At 45.5% G+C, this 14,258-nt stretch overlaps 1 protein-coding gene across 28 annotated transcripts in view; it reads left to right on the top strand.

Annotated features, from left to right (window-relative positions):
- WNK2 (WNK lysine deficient protein kinase 2) overlaps positions 1–14,258 on the top strand; it is a 99,001-nt gene that overhangs the window by 52,236 nt on the left and 32,507 nt on the right. For 23 of the 28 annotated variants that reach the window (XM_085590877.1, XM_085590878.1, XM_085590868.1 and 20 more), the window contains 7 exons: positions 990–1,278; positions 3,355–3,551; positions 4,127–4,270; positions 6,481–6,672; positions 7,704–8,186; positions 11,122–11,436; positions 14,198–14,247. In XM_085590877.1, coding sequence (XP_085447003.1) covers positions 990–1,278; positions 3,355–3,551; positions 4,127–4,270; positions 6,481–6,672; positions 7,704–8,186; positions 11,122–11,436; positions 14,198–14,247 — 1,670 coding nt within the window. The remainder of the gene's footprint in view (positions 1–989; positions 1,279–3,354; positions 3,552–4,126; positions 4,271–6,480; positions 6,673–7,703; positions 8,187–11,121; positions 11,437–14,197; positions 14,248–14,258) is intronic. The other 5 variants (XM_085590876.1, XM_085590880.1, XM_085590883.1 and 2 more) reach the window with 2 other exon arrangements.

Genomic DNA, 14,258 nt, shown 5'->3' with positions numbered 1-14,258 from the left:
TGATGAGTTTTTGGTAGTCAGGCAATCCCACCTGCCCAAAGGATGTGGGCAGAGGGAACTGGAAACATTTGAGTGGGTTTGGAAAATGAAGTTAGCTCTTGAAGCTGTGTTTTAAGATGCTTTACACCCATTAATTTTAGCAGTGAAAATCTAAGCTGTGAAAGTGTCTTATGTTTGGGCAAGAGCAAAGCAGGAAAGCCTCTAGATGTAAGTACTTTCAAATCTGTTGAATATGCATGTTAAGAATGTAGAGAGAGCAGACAGAACTCTAGTAGGTCATTATTAAATGAAAGTTCGTGCCCTGCACTGCAGGAGATTATGCAAACAAATAACACAAAGATGAATTTCCATTTTATCTGTTGAGCAGTTGTGTTCTGAAGAAGCCTGGTCCCTTTTTCCATCAAATGGGAACAGTTTGCCTTTTCTTTGTAAAAGTCAATCAATACTGACTGACTTCACTATTTAATATAAGTTAATTTGAAACATAATTCTGTTAACATCTTGTCCTTCATGACTTGCTGTGCTATTAAGTAGAACAATTTGTCTAACTCTGTATGCTGGACAGGTTAAGACAATGAATTCACATTTAGGGGCAGTTTGATTCACTCCAGGTGCATTGTTCAGAGATTCTTTTTACTGTTTTGTCTATTATTTTAGTATTAAAAAGAAAAAAAAAGAGGGAAACCCATCTGCCATTAAACTTGCTCTCCTCAATGGATGTTCAGTGGTGGATAATTAGAGCCAGTATATATTCAAGCCTAAGACATTACATGCTGGGTTTTTTTAATTCATTAGGATTAGAAGTTACTGAGAAAGAACTCCACTCCATCAAGCTCTTGAGTTCCTGTTCTTGTCAGAAATAAATTTATATAAATTTGTGTTGTTTCAATAGGATGTTTTCTTTGCTGGGAAGAGGTTCCAGTATCGTTTGCGTGCTTGTGTGCCCAACCATGCGCTCAGAACCTTGCTAAGTGTGTGCTCCTCTGCAGATTGACTCGGGGTTTTTCCACGAGAATGATCTCAAGATCGTGGCCAAGTCCATCCGTGACCGAGTGGCGCTGATCCTCTGGAGGAGGGAGCGCATCTGGCCCAGGATGCAGTCGGAGGAGCGCCGCGACTCGGAATGCCTGGATAAGCTGAAGGCGCCACAGGCACAGCAGGTCCAGGTCACCTACCTGTCCCACACGGGCCACCACATCCTGTCGGAGCCTGAGGAGCCGGAGGCAGACCAACACCCCTTCCAGCAGAACCTGCCCACCAGCGTCACCTCTGTCGCTTGTAAGTCCCACATTGGCTTCATGGGCACACAGGGATGAATATCTGAGGGGAAACACAAAGTGACCTGAACTCAGATGAACTGATGTGGCTGGTTTTGCACAGTAGCCCAAAACCCACAAACATCTGGGACAGATGCATGATAATTTTGAAAGCAATGAAGTTTAAAGAAAACAGTATTATGTAGATATCTCTATATAACTCTATATATTTTGGTACTAAACAATGATTACAGAGTTGCTGTTTTACCATTCTGGGCTTGTACATAAGCACATTTAAGTCAAAGATGCATTACTTTTAGCAAGACAGCTGCTGCTTCAGTTCAGGCGTTTTATAAAGGGCTATATTGAGGTCTGCTTCGAATACTGAAATATCCATGTGTACCTGTACAGGAAAAATCCCTTTACATGGTATGAGAAATAGCTACATTTGCATACAACACAATATTGCCACATTCACAAAGCTCTTTATCTCAAGCTAAAATGAGCTCATTTCATTTTTTGGGATCATGCACTTATTTCATGCTAATTCCTTTAAGGAACACTGCAATTATGGCTCTTTGTTTCTAGTGCTGAATGAATGCAATGAAGAGACTTGTGCTTCCCATGGCTGTGCTGGACATGAGTTGGCAAAATGTTATACTAAATATAACCCCCACAATTTATTTCCTACTCCTCCTCAACTTTTAACCAGAACTTGGTATTTGGCAATTTGCTATCAGATTATTTGAACATTTTCTTAGCATAGGACCTCTATAAATTAGGATGGCCCTCATTCATATAATTTGAGATTAAATGTAAAAGTGAAATTAATAACTTAATGTGTGCAATGTGCATTCTGTAAAAACCTGAGACTGACTCACAGGTTCAGCCCTCTACCATTAGACTCTCCTTTTTTTTTCCTTTGAGGTCCGCAATAATTGTTTGTAATAAAACAGAATGTTAATGCAGCAGAAATCCCATCATGAGAGTAGGGCTTTGTTGGCTCTTCCAAAATGAATTGAATAAATAGAGAGGGGAATTTAATTTTGGAAAAAAAAAAAAAAGCAGTTGGGAGAGTAACAGCTTGGGAGTATTGAAGAGAAATGTAATCTCTGGTGCTATTGAAAAATAATCTGTTATTTAAAAGCCAAATAAGTAAAACTTTATTTAGAATACGGAAAAAAGAGACAGTGGAAGGTGTTGGGAAAAGAAATAGTATTTAAGTTTAGCTGTAACTTAAAATGGTTTTTGAAACTGTGTTGCAGTTTTCTTTCTGTTTTGAATTTTAAATCCCTATTAGAAGCTATTTGTCCTTGGGATGCATCTAGCTGCAGTCTGGTTGTCTCACTTCCTTTCTCAAGTGAAGAAAGCAGTAACTTAGGCTGAAACAGAGTTGGGCACTTTTATTTTACACACTTTAAAAGTTGTGAAAATATTTTTTTTTAAGTCAGTAATACCAATATTTCCAGTTCCCAAAGGACCCAGTGCTTGCCCAGTGCCCATAACTGGGCAGTTCCACAGGTTAACTGGACAAATGCTCCATGAGAAACTCCCACAGAGCCGAGTGTGCCAAACCCACTGGAACCTGCACAGGAGTTTGTGTCTTACTTTAATTGCACTACAGTCAAGCACAGCATGACTTGCTGAACTAAAATACAGCTTACACCAGAGAAGATTTTGTAATTTTCAGTGCTGCTAATAAAAGCAGTGTTAAAGTCAGTGCATCCCTGAAAGATGGAACTCTAAAAGACCCCATGATCTGCTCTGAACATGACAATTGGGGTTTCCTCTCCTTTCATCCTACAAAATCTATAAGCATCTGCAATTCTTAAATGTCAACCATATGCCCTTTAAAGGATATAGTAATGTGCCTGAAATATCAGTGTGTGCAGAAATCCATGGCGATGGGTCTTGGCTTAAGAGAAGCAGTGTGTGCCTTTTGTAGAGAATAATAATGATGTTGTATAATTTATTTATATAAAGAAAGGGCTAGAGTAGTAAAAATTATAATTACATAAACCATGGTTACCTTGCTCTAAAATAATCACTTGAACATGGGGAGCTGTTGAACTTCTAATACAAATGTCTGTTTTTCCAGCTGACAGCACGTTTGACAGTGGCCAGGGCTCCACAGTTTATTCAGACTCACAGAGCAGCCAGCAAAGCGTCATCTACTCGTCCCTGCCAGACACTGTCCCTCCTGCCATCCAGAGGGTGTACAGCCCCCCCCTGAGTGAGGGCCAGCCTGTGCCCCACAGCCTCCCCCAGCTTGGCCACTACCAGCAGCCCTCAGCAGTAAGTCCAAAGCTTTTTCAAATAGTTCTGTATCCTGGGTCATATTTCATATTATCATTTATGCTCTTGTTCCCAGAGGATATGGGTGCCAGGGGTATGTGTATGTATTCCTCACTCACCTCTGCACATCGTGACCTGCTCAGTCTCTTGTCAGTGTGTTGGCACTGAACTGCATTAGTGGCTTTGCAGCAAAGCACAAGAAGGACATGGACCTGTTGAGTGTGTCCAGAGGAGGCAACAAAGATGCGCTCTGGCGGCTGGAGCCCCTCTACTCTGGAGCCAGCCTGGGAGAGCTGGGGGTGCTCACCTGGAGAGGAGAAGGCTCCAGGAAGACCTCAGAGCCCTTTCCAGGGCCTAAGGCACCTCCAGAAGAGCTGGAGAAGGACTGGGGACAATGGATAGAGGGACAGGACACAGGGAATGGCTTCCCACTGCCAGAGGGCAGGGATAGATGGGATATTGAGAGGGAATGGTTCCCTGTGAGGGTGGGGAGGCCCTGGAAGAGGTTTCCCAGAGAAGCTGTGGTTGCTCTATCTGTGGAACCGTCTGTCCCTCATGCTGCTGTCTCTCTGCAGCCTGTCCTGCCTGCAGTGCCAGCCACACCTGCTGTGGTGCCCCAGCACTACCAGGAGCCAGCGATGCCATTCCCCGTGGTCCCCAGCACCGTGGCCTCGCTCCCAATGGGGCAGGCGCCGCCGCCCGTGCTGGCCGGCCAGCAGGTGAGAGCTGGGCTCTGCCATGGAGCCGTGTCTATCTCAGTCCTTCCCTGTGGTTGCTCTGCTTCACACAGGGTGCCCAGAGAAGCTGTGGCTGCCCCTGGGTTCCTGGAAGATTCCAAGGCCAGGTTGGACAGGGCTTAGAGTACCCAGGGACAGTGGAAGGTGTCTCAAGTTTCTCTGCAAAACATCCCAGAGTACCTATGTTCCTCAGAGACAGCAGTGTCCTGTGAATGTCCATGCTAAGGAGGGTGGGGTAGGACAGCAGAAGAATGGAAACTAGGGTGAGAAATTCATCTACCTACAGAGTGAATTGTTTTGATCTTGTATCAATATGCACTGGTAGGTCAGACATGTGGCATCAATGTTGTATCTCCTGACTTTTATTTACTTTTCCAATTTGAGTGTCCATGCATTTACACTGCTAAAGTTATAATGAGGCAAAGTTACCTAATCTGTCTGCATATTTTCCCTTCCCTATGCCTTACCCAACTCACAAGCATTTTTAAATACACAAGCTGGATTTGAGAGGAAGGTTTTAGGAAGCACCACAGTTTTCCTGCTCTAATGAGCACGGTTTTCCTGCTCTAATGCCATGTCTCTTGGAGTGGGAGGTGGCTGAGCCACAAGTGCCAGTGCCCTCTGTCCCTGTGGTGAACTGTGGGTAGCTGTTTGAGCTGCAGATTAACCCAGCTGGAGTGCAAGAGCAGAGCTGGCTCTGGGAGCTGATAGCTTTATGAGCTCCAGCCCGGTGCTGTGGGCATGTGGCTCTCCCACCCTGGAGCTGGGGCTTGGTCCTGCAGGAGCTCCTCCATGGGGTGAGTGGAGTCCCTCCCATCCCAGGTGGGCCCCCTCCATCCCTCAGACAGTGTTCAGGTGCCTCAATCTTGGCCAGTTTGCTCTGTCCCATCACCAGAATCACGCCAGACCCCGCGCTGCTGTTCCCATGCATTTGGGATTGTCAATGGGGAGATGCCACATCTTTCCCAAAACATGAGATGGCAGAGGTTCTGGGTGCTGCAGGGCCTGGTGAAGCCACCAGACTTACCTGTGGTCCCAGCCTATGCCTCAGGGTCATGCTTTTGAACCAGAAGGGTTTTTGAAGTATTTCAGAGCTAATTAGAGGAACTGAAGAAGAAGATGCCAATAGCACATAAAATGTGGGGGTTTGTTACTGATGATTCCAGCTTTAATGCAAGTTTTTCTCTGTTCTGCTGTCTAAAGCCTCGCAGGCCAGGGGAGCACTGCTTTCTCTGGAAAAGTAAAGCTGCTTTTATGGCTACCACATTTTTGCTACAGTACATCAGAAATACCTGGAACCTAGCTTTTACTGCAATTATTGTGGTTGATTGTGTCTCAGGTAATACGTGTTGTATTTTCCGTGCCTGCTCCATTATGTAGCAACTTGTGCTTGCCAGGATGAGCTGGGTATCAACTGTATCTTGGAAGTTTGTGGGTGGGGATTTCACAGGACCAACTGGAACAATCTCTGGGAGTTAAATAAAGAGTCTGAGTCATTACAAATAGCCTCTCCAAGACAATTAGCACTTGTAATTTTAGGTACTGTATCTTGCATTTAAATGTGTTTTAAACGTGGTCTCCTGTGCGGTGTTTGAATTAAGAGTGCTCATCTCTCCTGGGAGCTGTCCCTGCTGGAGCACATCCTGAGGGGCTGGAGCATGACCAAGGCAAGGAATGGAGCTGTGAAAGGGGCTCCATGCCTGGAGAAAAGGGGGCTCAGGGAGAACCTTCTGACTCTGCACAACTCCCAGAGAAGAGGGGGCAGCCAGGGAAGGGTTAGGCTCTGCTCCCAGGGAACAGGGACAGGATGAGAGAGAATGACCTCAAATTGTGCTGGGGAAGGTTTAGGTTGGATATCAGCAAAACTTTCATCACTGAAATAGTGGTTAAACATTGGAATAGGCTACCATGGGGAGTGGGGGAATCACCATCCCTTGAATGTTCAAAAATGTTCAAAAAACATCTTGATGTGGCACATGAGGACATGTTTTAATGGTGGACCTTCCAGTGCTGGGTTAGTGGTTGGACTCAGTGATCTTACAGGTGTTTTCCAATCTTAATGAGCCTGTGATTCTGTACTCCAAGTGCCAGGTGTGTCCTGAGAGTGAGCTAGGGAGAGATGAGGAGCTTGGCCGGCCGTCTGGTTCTTTTGCAGTACGCAAGCAGTAACCTTTTCCTTCTTGTCCCCGCAGCAGCAGCCCATGGCGCAGGCAGCCTCGCTGCAGCAGGTGCTCAGCAGCCAGCCCGTGTGCCCGCTGCCGCCCGCCCCCCACCTGCTGCCGCCATTCCCGGCGCAGGGCTCGCAGGTGCCCGCTAGCAGCACCCCCCTGAAGCCCCTGCAGATCTCCACCGTGCCGCAGCTCCCGCCTGTGGCCCCTTCCCAGGTAAGGAAAGCCTGTGAGCACAGCTATTTGAGGAGAGATTTCCAGCTAATAATTAACATGATTTACAGGTTTTGTGTAGCTATTTTGACTGCGTGCCAGTTTAATTAGGCGATAAGAATATTCTTGCTCTTTCCTAATTCCTTCATGTTTCTCTGTTATTTGTTTGGTGAATCAGAATCTCCTTTGTGTCCAAGTCTGTGCCATCCAGTTAATGGCAGCTCCAAAATGGGAGTAATTTTTTTGGGGTTGGTTTGGTCTTTTGGACTGTCCCCTCTGGCACAATATCTTCCCCATCCCAGGCTTGAGGGCATGAGCAGTTGTCTGTTTTTATTGCCATTTTCTGATCTCCTGACTTCACCACTTCCCCCAACACCTCTGTTTGCTCTGGGTCTGTTCTCTGGAGCAGGGACAAACCCTTCCCTTGGTCTAGGAAGGTGGATGGTGCTGTCACCATATTTGGTAGTGACAGGCACCATAACATGAAGCAGCTTCTGCCAAAGGGCAGGAGTAAACTGCTGCCATGATGCTGATGTCTGCTCCATCACTGGGAGGTTTTGCTTGTTAAAACTCTTTTTCTGGGCTCTTCCATGCTGCCTGAGTTGAAGCTTGTTCGAAAACAAGGGTTTAAATTGCCCCACTTAATTTTGCATGAAAGAGTTTTGTGTTATGTCTGGCCCAATTCCTTTTAATTTCTGTTAAAATGAAAGCAGCTTTTAATTAGGATGTTGCTTGAAGGCTTCAAGCTGGTGTTAGAAGTACACCAGCTTCTAAGCTGGCGTAAGCTTCTTAAGCTTCTAAGGTATAAAAGTGTCCCCCTCAAATGTTGTTTTTTTTGCTTTTAATAATGATTTAAGCATAAATCAGTTTTTAGTACTGCTTGTGAATCTCAGGGAATGAATGGAAGTGATTAACAAACAGACATAATTACCCTTCTGGCACAGGTGGTTTTTAGAGACTTGTGTTGCAAATGAACTGCTTTATACCATCAGTGAAAGCACTGGCAATTTATGCAATATTGTATTTTTTTTCAGATTCCTCCATTTCCTGTCATTCCTGCAATTACTCCTCTGGCAGGACTAGACAGTCTTCCTCCAAATCTGTCCGACATCCCTCCTGCAAGCGTGCCCCCCATTCCTGCTCCCTCCCAGTACTTTGCTCCAGCCGTGATCCTGCCCAGCCTGCCCATGAACCCCGCGCTGCCCATGGCACCTAACTCTCCCGCCCTGCCTATGCAGGCTGTCAACCTGCCTCACACCACCGTGGCTTCTCTGGTCCTACCCTGCCAGCCCATTGTGCCAAACATGCCGACGGCCACCATCCCGCTGCTGGCGGTGGCGCCGCCAGGGGTGCCGCCGCACGGCGCGGTGCCGCCGCTGCCGCAGCCCGTGTTCCAGCCCGCCTTCCAGCCGCGGCTGCCCAGCGACGCGCCGAGCTCCCAGCCCGTGTCCCAGCCACAGCCACCTCCTCCAGCCCTGCAGCCGAGCGTCATCCACCCTCCTGAGCCGGCTCACCAGGTAAATCCGCCCAGCGCGGGGACCTGCGCTGCAGGGTGCTCCAGGGTACTGCCCTTCCTGGGGCTCTCTTCCTCGCCAGTGTTAATCCTTGTTCTTGAGATGTTTTGTTGACTTCTTGCCCTCAGTTCTGGAGGTGGTGGCTGAAGCTGTGAGCTGTGGGGTAACAGGTAATATCCTCAGGCAAGGACAGGGTTATCAAGGCTATAGGGCATAATACAGCTAGCTTTGGACAGTAAATGAGCAGAGCACTTTCTGAATTTCCTCTTCCTTCTTGGTCTCAGATCTTGGGAAGTGTGAGCTGTGGTTCTCCCAGGTCAGGAGGGTGTACCAGCCTTGCCAGTGCCTGTAGCTGGTCCATGTGGGATGCAGGGGCTGCTGGGTACACACAGCAAATACAGGGGAGCTGGTGGGAGCAGTGGAGTTGTTTTGGTGTAGAACATGTTTAAAACAGCAAAGGGAAGTGGCCCTCTGCTAAGGACTCTGGGGAGAAAAGTGGAAAGAGAGCACTGGAAAGAGTGCTCTGTGGAAGAGCACTGTCAGACTTGCAGGGCAGGGATGGATTCTAGCTCTAGCTGCAGACCCTTTCCCCCTTGAAAAAAATGAAGCACAAATGAGCTCAAGAAGTATTTACACAGAAACTGCCTCAGGACTGAGAGTCTGTAAATACTTCTCTTGCCACATCTGTGATATGTCAATGTGAAACACGGTCTGACCAGAGCAGGAGAAGGCACTCAACCTGTTAATAAAGCATTTAGAAAATCTGTATTCTGCCACATCCCTTCATCATAACACACTAATTAAAATTTGTTGCATCCCATCCCAACCTGTCATGGCATCTTCAGAGCAGTACATAGTTTTAAAATTTCTCTCTTCAGCCATATATTTTGTACAGGATTGCTGTCATTGAGAATGTCAGCAGCATGGAGCTTGGGAATGTTACTCAGTGTTCCTTGTGGCTTTAGAGGGAATGGAATCAAGCACATTGGACACAGTGAGCATGGCAAATACCAGAACTGGAGAGCCGATATTCCCAAACTATCCTGACACAGTCATTATCTATCAAATATATGTAGAAGAATTGCAAATGGAAGAATTTAGGATAAAAAATAACTATTACAATGTGCAGAGGAATATTTTTAAAAGCACTGTTTTGATTTGAAGACTTCTAATGGAGAGGTATTTCTGTATATAGTGCCATGCTGTTTTCACAATTTATGTTTAGGTCCTCTGAGTTTTGTTTTGCCTGGGTACATCTGTATGGGCATTCGCTTAAGAGCTGCACTTGATGATCCTTTTGGGTGCCTTGCAAGTCAGAATATTCTGTGATTCTGTGATTTGACATTGAAATATTTTGTGAATTATTTTAGTAATATAAGATTTAAAATTAAACCACCCTTCTGTGGCATTGCACCACGCTTGTCATTCTAACAACTCCCCCTTGGGCAGCCATGTAAGTCCGAGGTGTTGTGAGGCACATCCTGTCTTTACTTTTATCTACATTAAAACCTGGAATAATAGTTTTGGCTCATACCCAGAAGCTGCTGAGAGCATGCAGCAGTGAAATCATGTGGCCTAGTTCTCATCTGAGTCTTATTTTTTTAGTGTATTTTCCAATAGCCTTAAGTCTCTATGTGATGATACTTCAAAAAAATTAAAATTTGTGCTCACTTTACTTAGTACTAAAAGTCTTTTTTTTCTTCCATATGCTTCTTTCTTTCCCTCTTCCTCTTTCCACAAGCTCAGTCCCCCTGGAAAAATACATGATGTACCTAAAAGGAGAATGTTCTGTTTTTAAATGTACAACCCAAAAGGACTGTTATACAGAAATAACAGCCCAAACTCTAAGGTAGTTGCCATCCTGTTGCCTGGGTTTTGTTCCCACCGAGTGCTTACACACTCGACTTATTTTAATGCACTGGAGAAATCCACTGAGATAAGTGAAACTCCCACTGTACACATGGACATGTTGGTAGGATTGGGGCCTTGGGGCTTGGCACATCAAGAATTAAGTTGGGACTTCAGTGTGTAAACTGCAGTAAACTGAAGTAGGACACTGGTTTATATTCAGTGAAAGGGTTAATTGTGTCATTTGTACCAGGTCCTGGTTCTACATATCTGACAGATTTCTTAAAATACCCTAAGTTAGGTTATGGGTAGAATGTGTTTTTCTTTGCATGGACAATGGGGGTTGTTGAAAGCAGAGAAAAGTATTCGGGAGAATGAATTCATCACCTAAGATCTTAAAAAGAAGTCCAGAAGAGGCCATGGAGATGCTCTGAGGACTGGAGCCTCTCTGCTCTGGAGCCAGGCTGGGAGACCTGGGGCTGTTCACCTGGAAAGGAGAAGAATCCAGGGAGAGTTCAGAGCCTAAAGGGGCTCCTGGAGAGGGACTGGAGTGAATGGATGGAGGGACAGGACACAGGGGATGGCTTCCACTGCCAGAGGGCAGGGATGGATGGGATATTGGGAAGAAATTCTTGGCTGTGAGGAAGGTTACGCCCTGGCACAGGTTGCCCAGAGGAGGTGTGGCTGCCCTGGATCCCTGGAAGTGTCCAAGGCCAGGTTGGATGGGGCTTGGTGCAGCCTGGGATAGTGGAAGGTGTCCCTGCCCATGGCAAGGGGTGGAATGAGATGAGCTTTGAGGTTCCATCTATCACAAACCATTCTGGAGTTACGTGACTTTTCCTACTAGTAAACTAGTACCTGAGCAATGCACATTGTCATAATGGTACAGAAAGAATCCTTAACATTTATTTGGTTATTTCATAGGAAGTTTATCTTTGTAGTTGTTACTGAGAGCACCCATACCAAATCAACTCAAAACTGTAAAGTTTGAGTCCTTTCTTCATTAACATCGGTGACTTTGCTTCCTTGTCACGTACGTGTTGAGCCCTTGGCACAGAGATGCGTGCTAACAGCTGTCATTGTGTTGCAGCCCGTGCCTGGACACGCTCAGTTTGCTCTAGAAGCTGGAGCCCAGGTGCCCGTGCTGCCGGTGCAAGCCTCCATGGTCATGTCACCGCCGTTGCAGCTGCAGCCGGAGCTGGTGCCGCCCTGCGTCGCTCCCGATGGCCTTGCCCAGGTCCATGGCAGCCTTGCCACAGCTGCCCCGCCCGCCCCCATAGAGCCTGGCCTGCCTCTCCAGCCCTCTGCTCTGCTGCAGCTCCAGCCTGATCTTTCCCAGCCACTGGGCCAGCAGCTCCCAGCTCCCTGCTCAGCTGTCACGGCAGGCACAGAGACATCTCAAGAGGTAGAGCCTTTCCTCTGAAGTAACTCACCAGCCTCAGCCTTAATATTCTTCATTACTCCTATGTGAAACAGTAGGCTTGTTGCACAAGGGAGGTTATCCCCTTAGTGTGTCGAGCTGCTGCTCCTTGATGCCAGCAGCTCTGGGTCAGCAAATAATTGGCTATTCCAAAGGAACCTTAATGTTGTAGCTCAAGAAATGTCTCACTGAATTCATGAGGCAGCGGGACTAAGCACCTCCTTGTCCATAGCTGAGCACAATCACAGAGATAGAAATCAAGAAATTCAAAAATCAATGTGGGTGAGTTAGAAGTTGTTCTGTAGAGTTTGACCCATGTTTTGTCCAGTCTTGTTTTAAATGTCTTGAGCACTTGTTCAACCAACCATCATTTGCCTTAAGAAACTACTCCACAATCTGAGTCTTTGTATTGTGGAAGCCCTTCATACTATTCAGTTTGAGCCCTATTCCCATTTTCATTGAGCATTGTATCCTTGATGTCTGCCGTGGCCCTGTTATTTTTGTTTCTTAAGATATACTCATAGGCATTCCCAATTCTCTGTGGTCACAGACACAGGATGCTTTTTATTGTTTTCTGTATAGAATTGTCAGCTCTTCGTCTGCTATTTTGACTTTTCTTCCCACTCCCATAATCATTTAATCTTCAGTCTTGACAGAACATCACAGAACATTTCCTTTTATTCAGCTGCCTGTTAACAAAACAAAAGAAAACAAAAGCTTTGGCATTTCTACCTGATTTCAGGAAATAAGTCTGATTTTTTTCTCCACTCCTGGTTGGAAATGTCCCTCTGTGATTCTGCATTCAGAGTGGTTCCTCTTGAGTCTCTGTTCTGAGATATGTTTCCTCCCAAAGTATGTATTTCACCTTTCCAAAATTAATCTCTTGGTTTTGCCCATGTTTCCATGGCTTGTCACATGCCTTGACCCCAGTGCAGCCTGAAACTCCATTGGAGATACAACTCAATGCTGCCTCCAGAAGATGCTCTGAAGGGCTGTGCTAACACTAACCATGGATTCTAGTTCCCCATTTTTCCTGTCCATCAATGGCAGTTTAATTCTTACTGCATCAGCATTTCTGCTGTGATGTAGGATGTTTCCTAGTGAATGTCTGTATCCTGTTGGTTAAGCGTAGCAGGAATGGTAGAGCCTGTGTGCAGTGCTTTACCTGCAGACTCCCCAGAAAAGCTAGGGTGGGTCAGGCATATCCATCAGTGAAGGTATTCCTTCTCCAGCTGTCTTTTTTCTGAATGCACAACTCATGGCAGGGTCAGTGCTGGTGCATTCAGTGAAGGATCCATTCCATTAGAGATTCTGGAAACATGAACAAACCTCTTTTTTTGTGCACTGTGATATGGGGGATACAAGTTCTCTTGAGAAAATGATGGCCACTGAGGCACACATCTGTTCTTCACATCTCATATCCCTCAGAACATTTAACCACTGGTTTGCTAATTTTATTCTCATGTCCATCTCTAAGTTAACCCCTTTCTTCCATTCACTTTAAGAAATGAAGCAAGTCCCAATCCACATCCTCTCCATGCTGGTTTTCTGACATACTTTGCTAAAGTTTCCTTGACTGTAAGAGAAGTTTCATACCTGTCTATATAATCAAAACACTACATTTTGTTGCTACTCTGCCAAGACATTATCTCTTCTGTTGTGTTCAGGCACGTGCCAGCACTTGCATCCAAACCAACCTGAACCAGTCAGGCAAAAGAGTTTTTGTAAGGCACTTGGTTAAGTGCTTTACCAGAATATTGATACATTATGTCTGTGTTCTCACTGTTCATTGATATTGCAGTTCTATTGAAACTGCATTTAAGCTTGGCATGGCTTACGTATGGTGTTTACAGCCAAGGACTGGGCCTGGCTGGTTAGCTGCAGAGAACCAGTGGTGCTGACCAGTTCCCCTCAGAGCTTTTCACTCCAGCTCATCACTGCTTGAGTGCTCAGTGTAGCGGTGGCAGTCAAGGGGCTTGTTTCTAGCTGTGCATCTATAGAAGGATTTTATAGATGTGTTTCTCTAAATATATATAAAATTATATATATTTATGGGTGTGTCTGTTGCGAGTGTATATACACAGCTGTATGAGTGTGTGTGTGTGTGTTTGTGCATACATGGTAAATTTGTTATGGCAGGGCCTGCAGCATTGTCACAAATTCTGTGAGAATGAGTCTACCCAATGTGAAAATCATGCTATGATGTCTGTCCCAGAGCTGTAGCCAGTGAAGAGGGAAGCTTTTAGGGGAAATTCACATAGAGGACAAGAGGACATGATGCAAATGTGGTGTTCTTAAATGATGAATTTTCATCTTTTGTTTGTAAGTTCCTCAGAAATTTTCCCACTAAGCCAAACACAATGAGCATATTTCAGGAAACTATACAAAGCAATGAATCAAATTAGCAGATACATTCAAAAATAAAAGACAGCGGGTGCTGATGTGGAATTGTCCCTCATTCAGGTTTTGCCACGGTGGTGAGAACTGTTTTATTCCTTTCACCATCTCATCTGTTGTGGGCAGAGGAAGGGAACTGGCAGGTTAGCATCTCTGTCTGAAAAAGTAGTTGGTGCCTTGGACAGAAATGATGTTGAAAGGGTAAAATAGGACATTTATTTTATTTCCAGGTTCCAAGAACTGATTAAACAGAATGGTTTTAGAGTTACTGGTGCCAAACCTTTCCTAAAGGTGTTTTTCATCTGCTAATATAATGTGTTTGCTTAAATTACTTTTTCTTGCATTTTAGGAGCAGGCAATACAGGACAAACTCCAAGCTCTGTCCCAGAGTTGCGAAAGGTATTGCCACC

The sequence above is a fragment of the Lonchura striata genome, chromosome 12, assembly GCF_050655825.1.
Source record: "Lonchura striata isolate lonStrDom1 chromosome 12, ASM5065582v1, whole genome shotgun sequence".
Taxonomy (NCBI): Eukaryota; Metazoa; Chordata; class Aves; order Passeriformes; family Estrildidae; genus Lonchura; species Lonchura striata.
The sequence above is the reverse complement of the archived record's forward strand: the minus strand, read 5'-3'. Positions and strand labels throughout refer to the sequence as shown.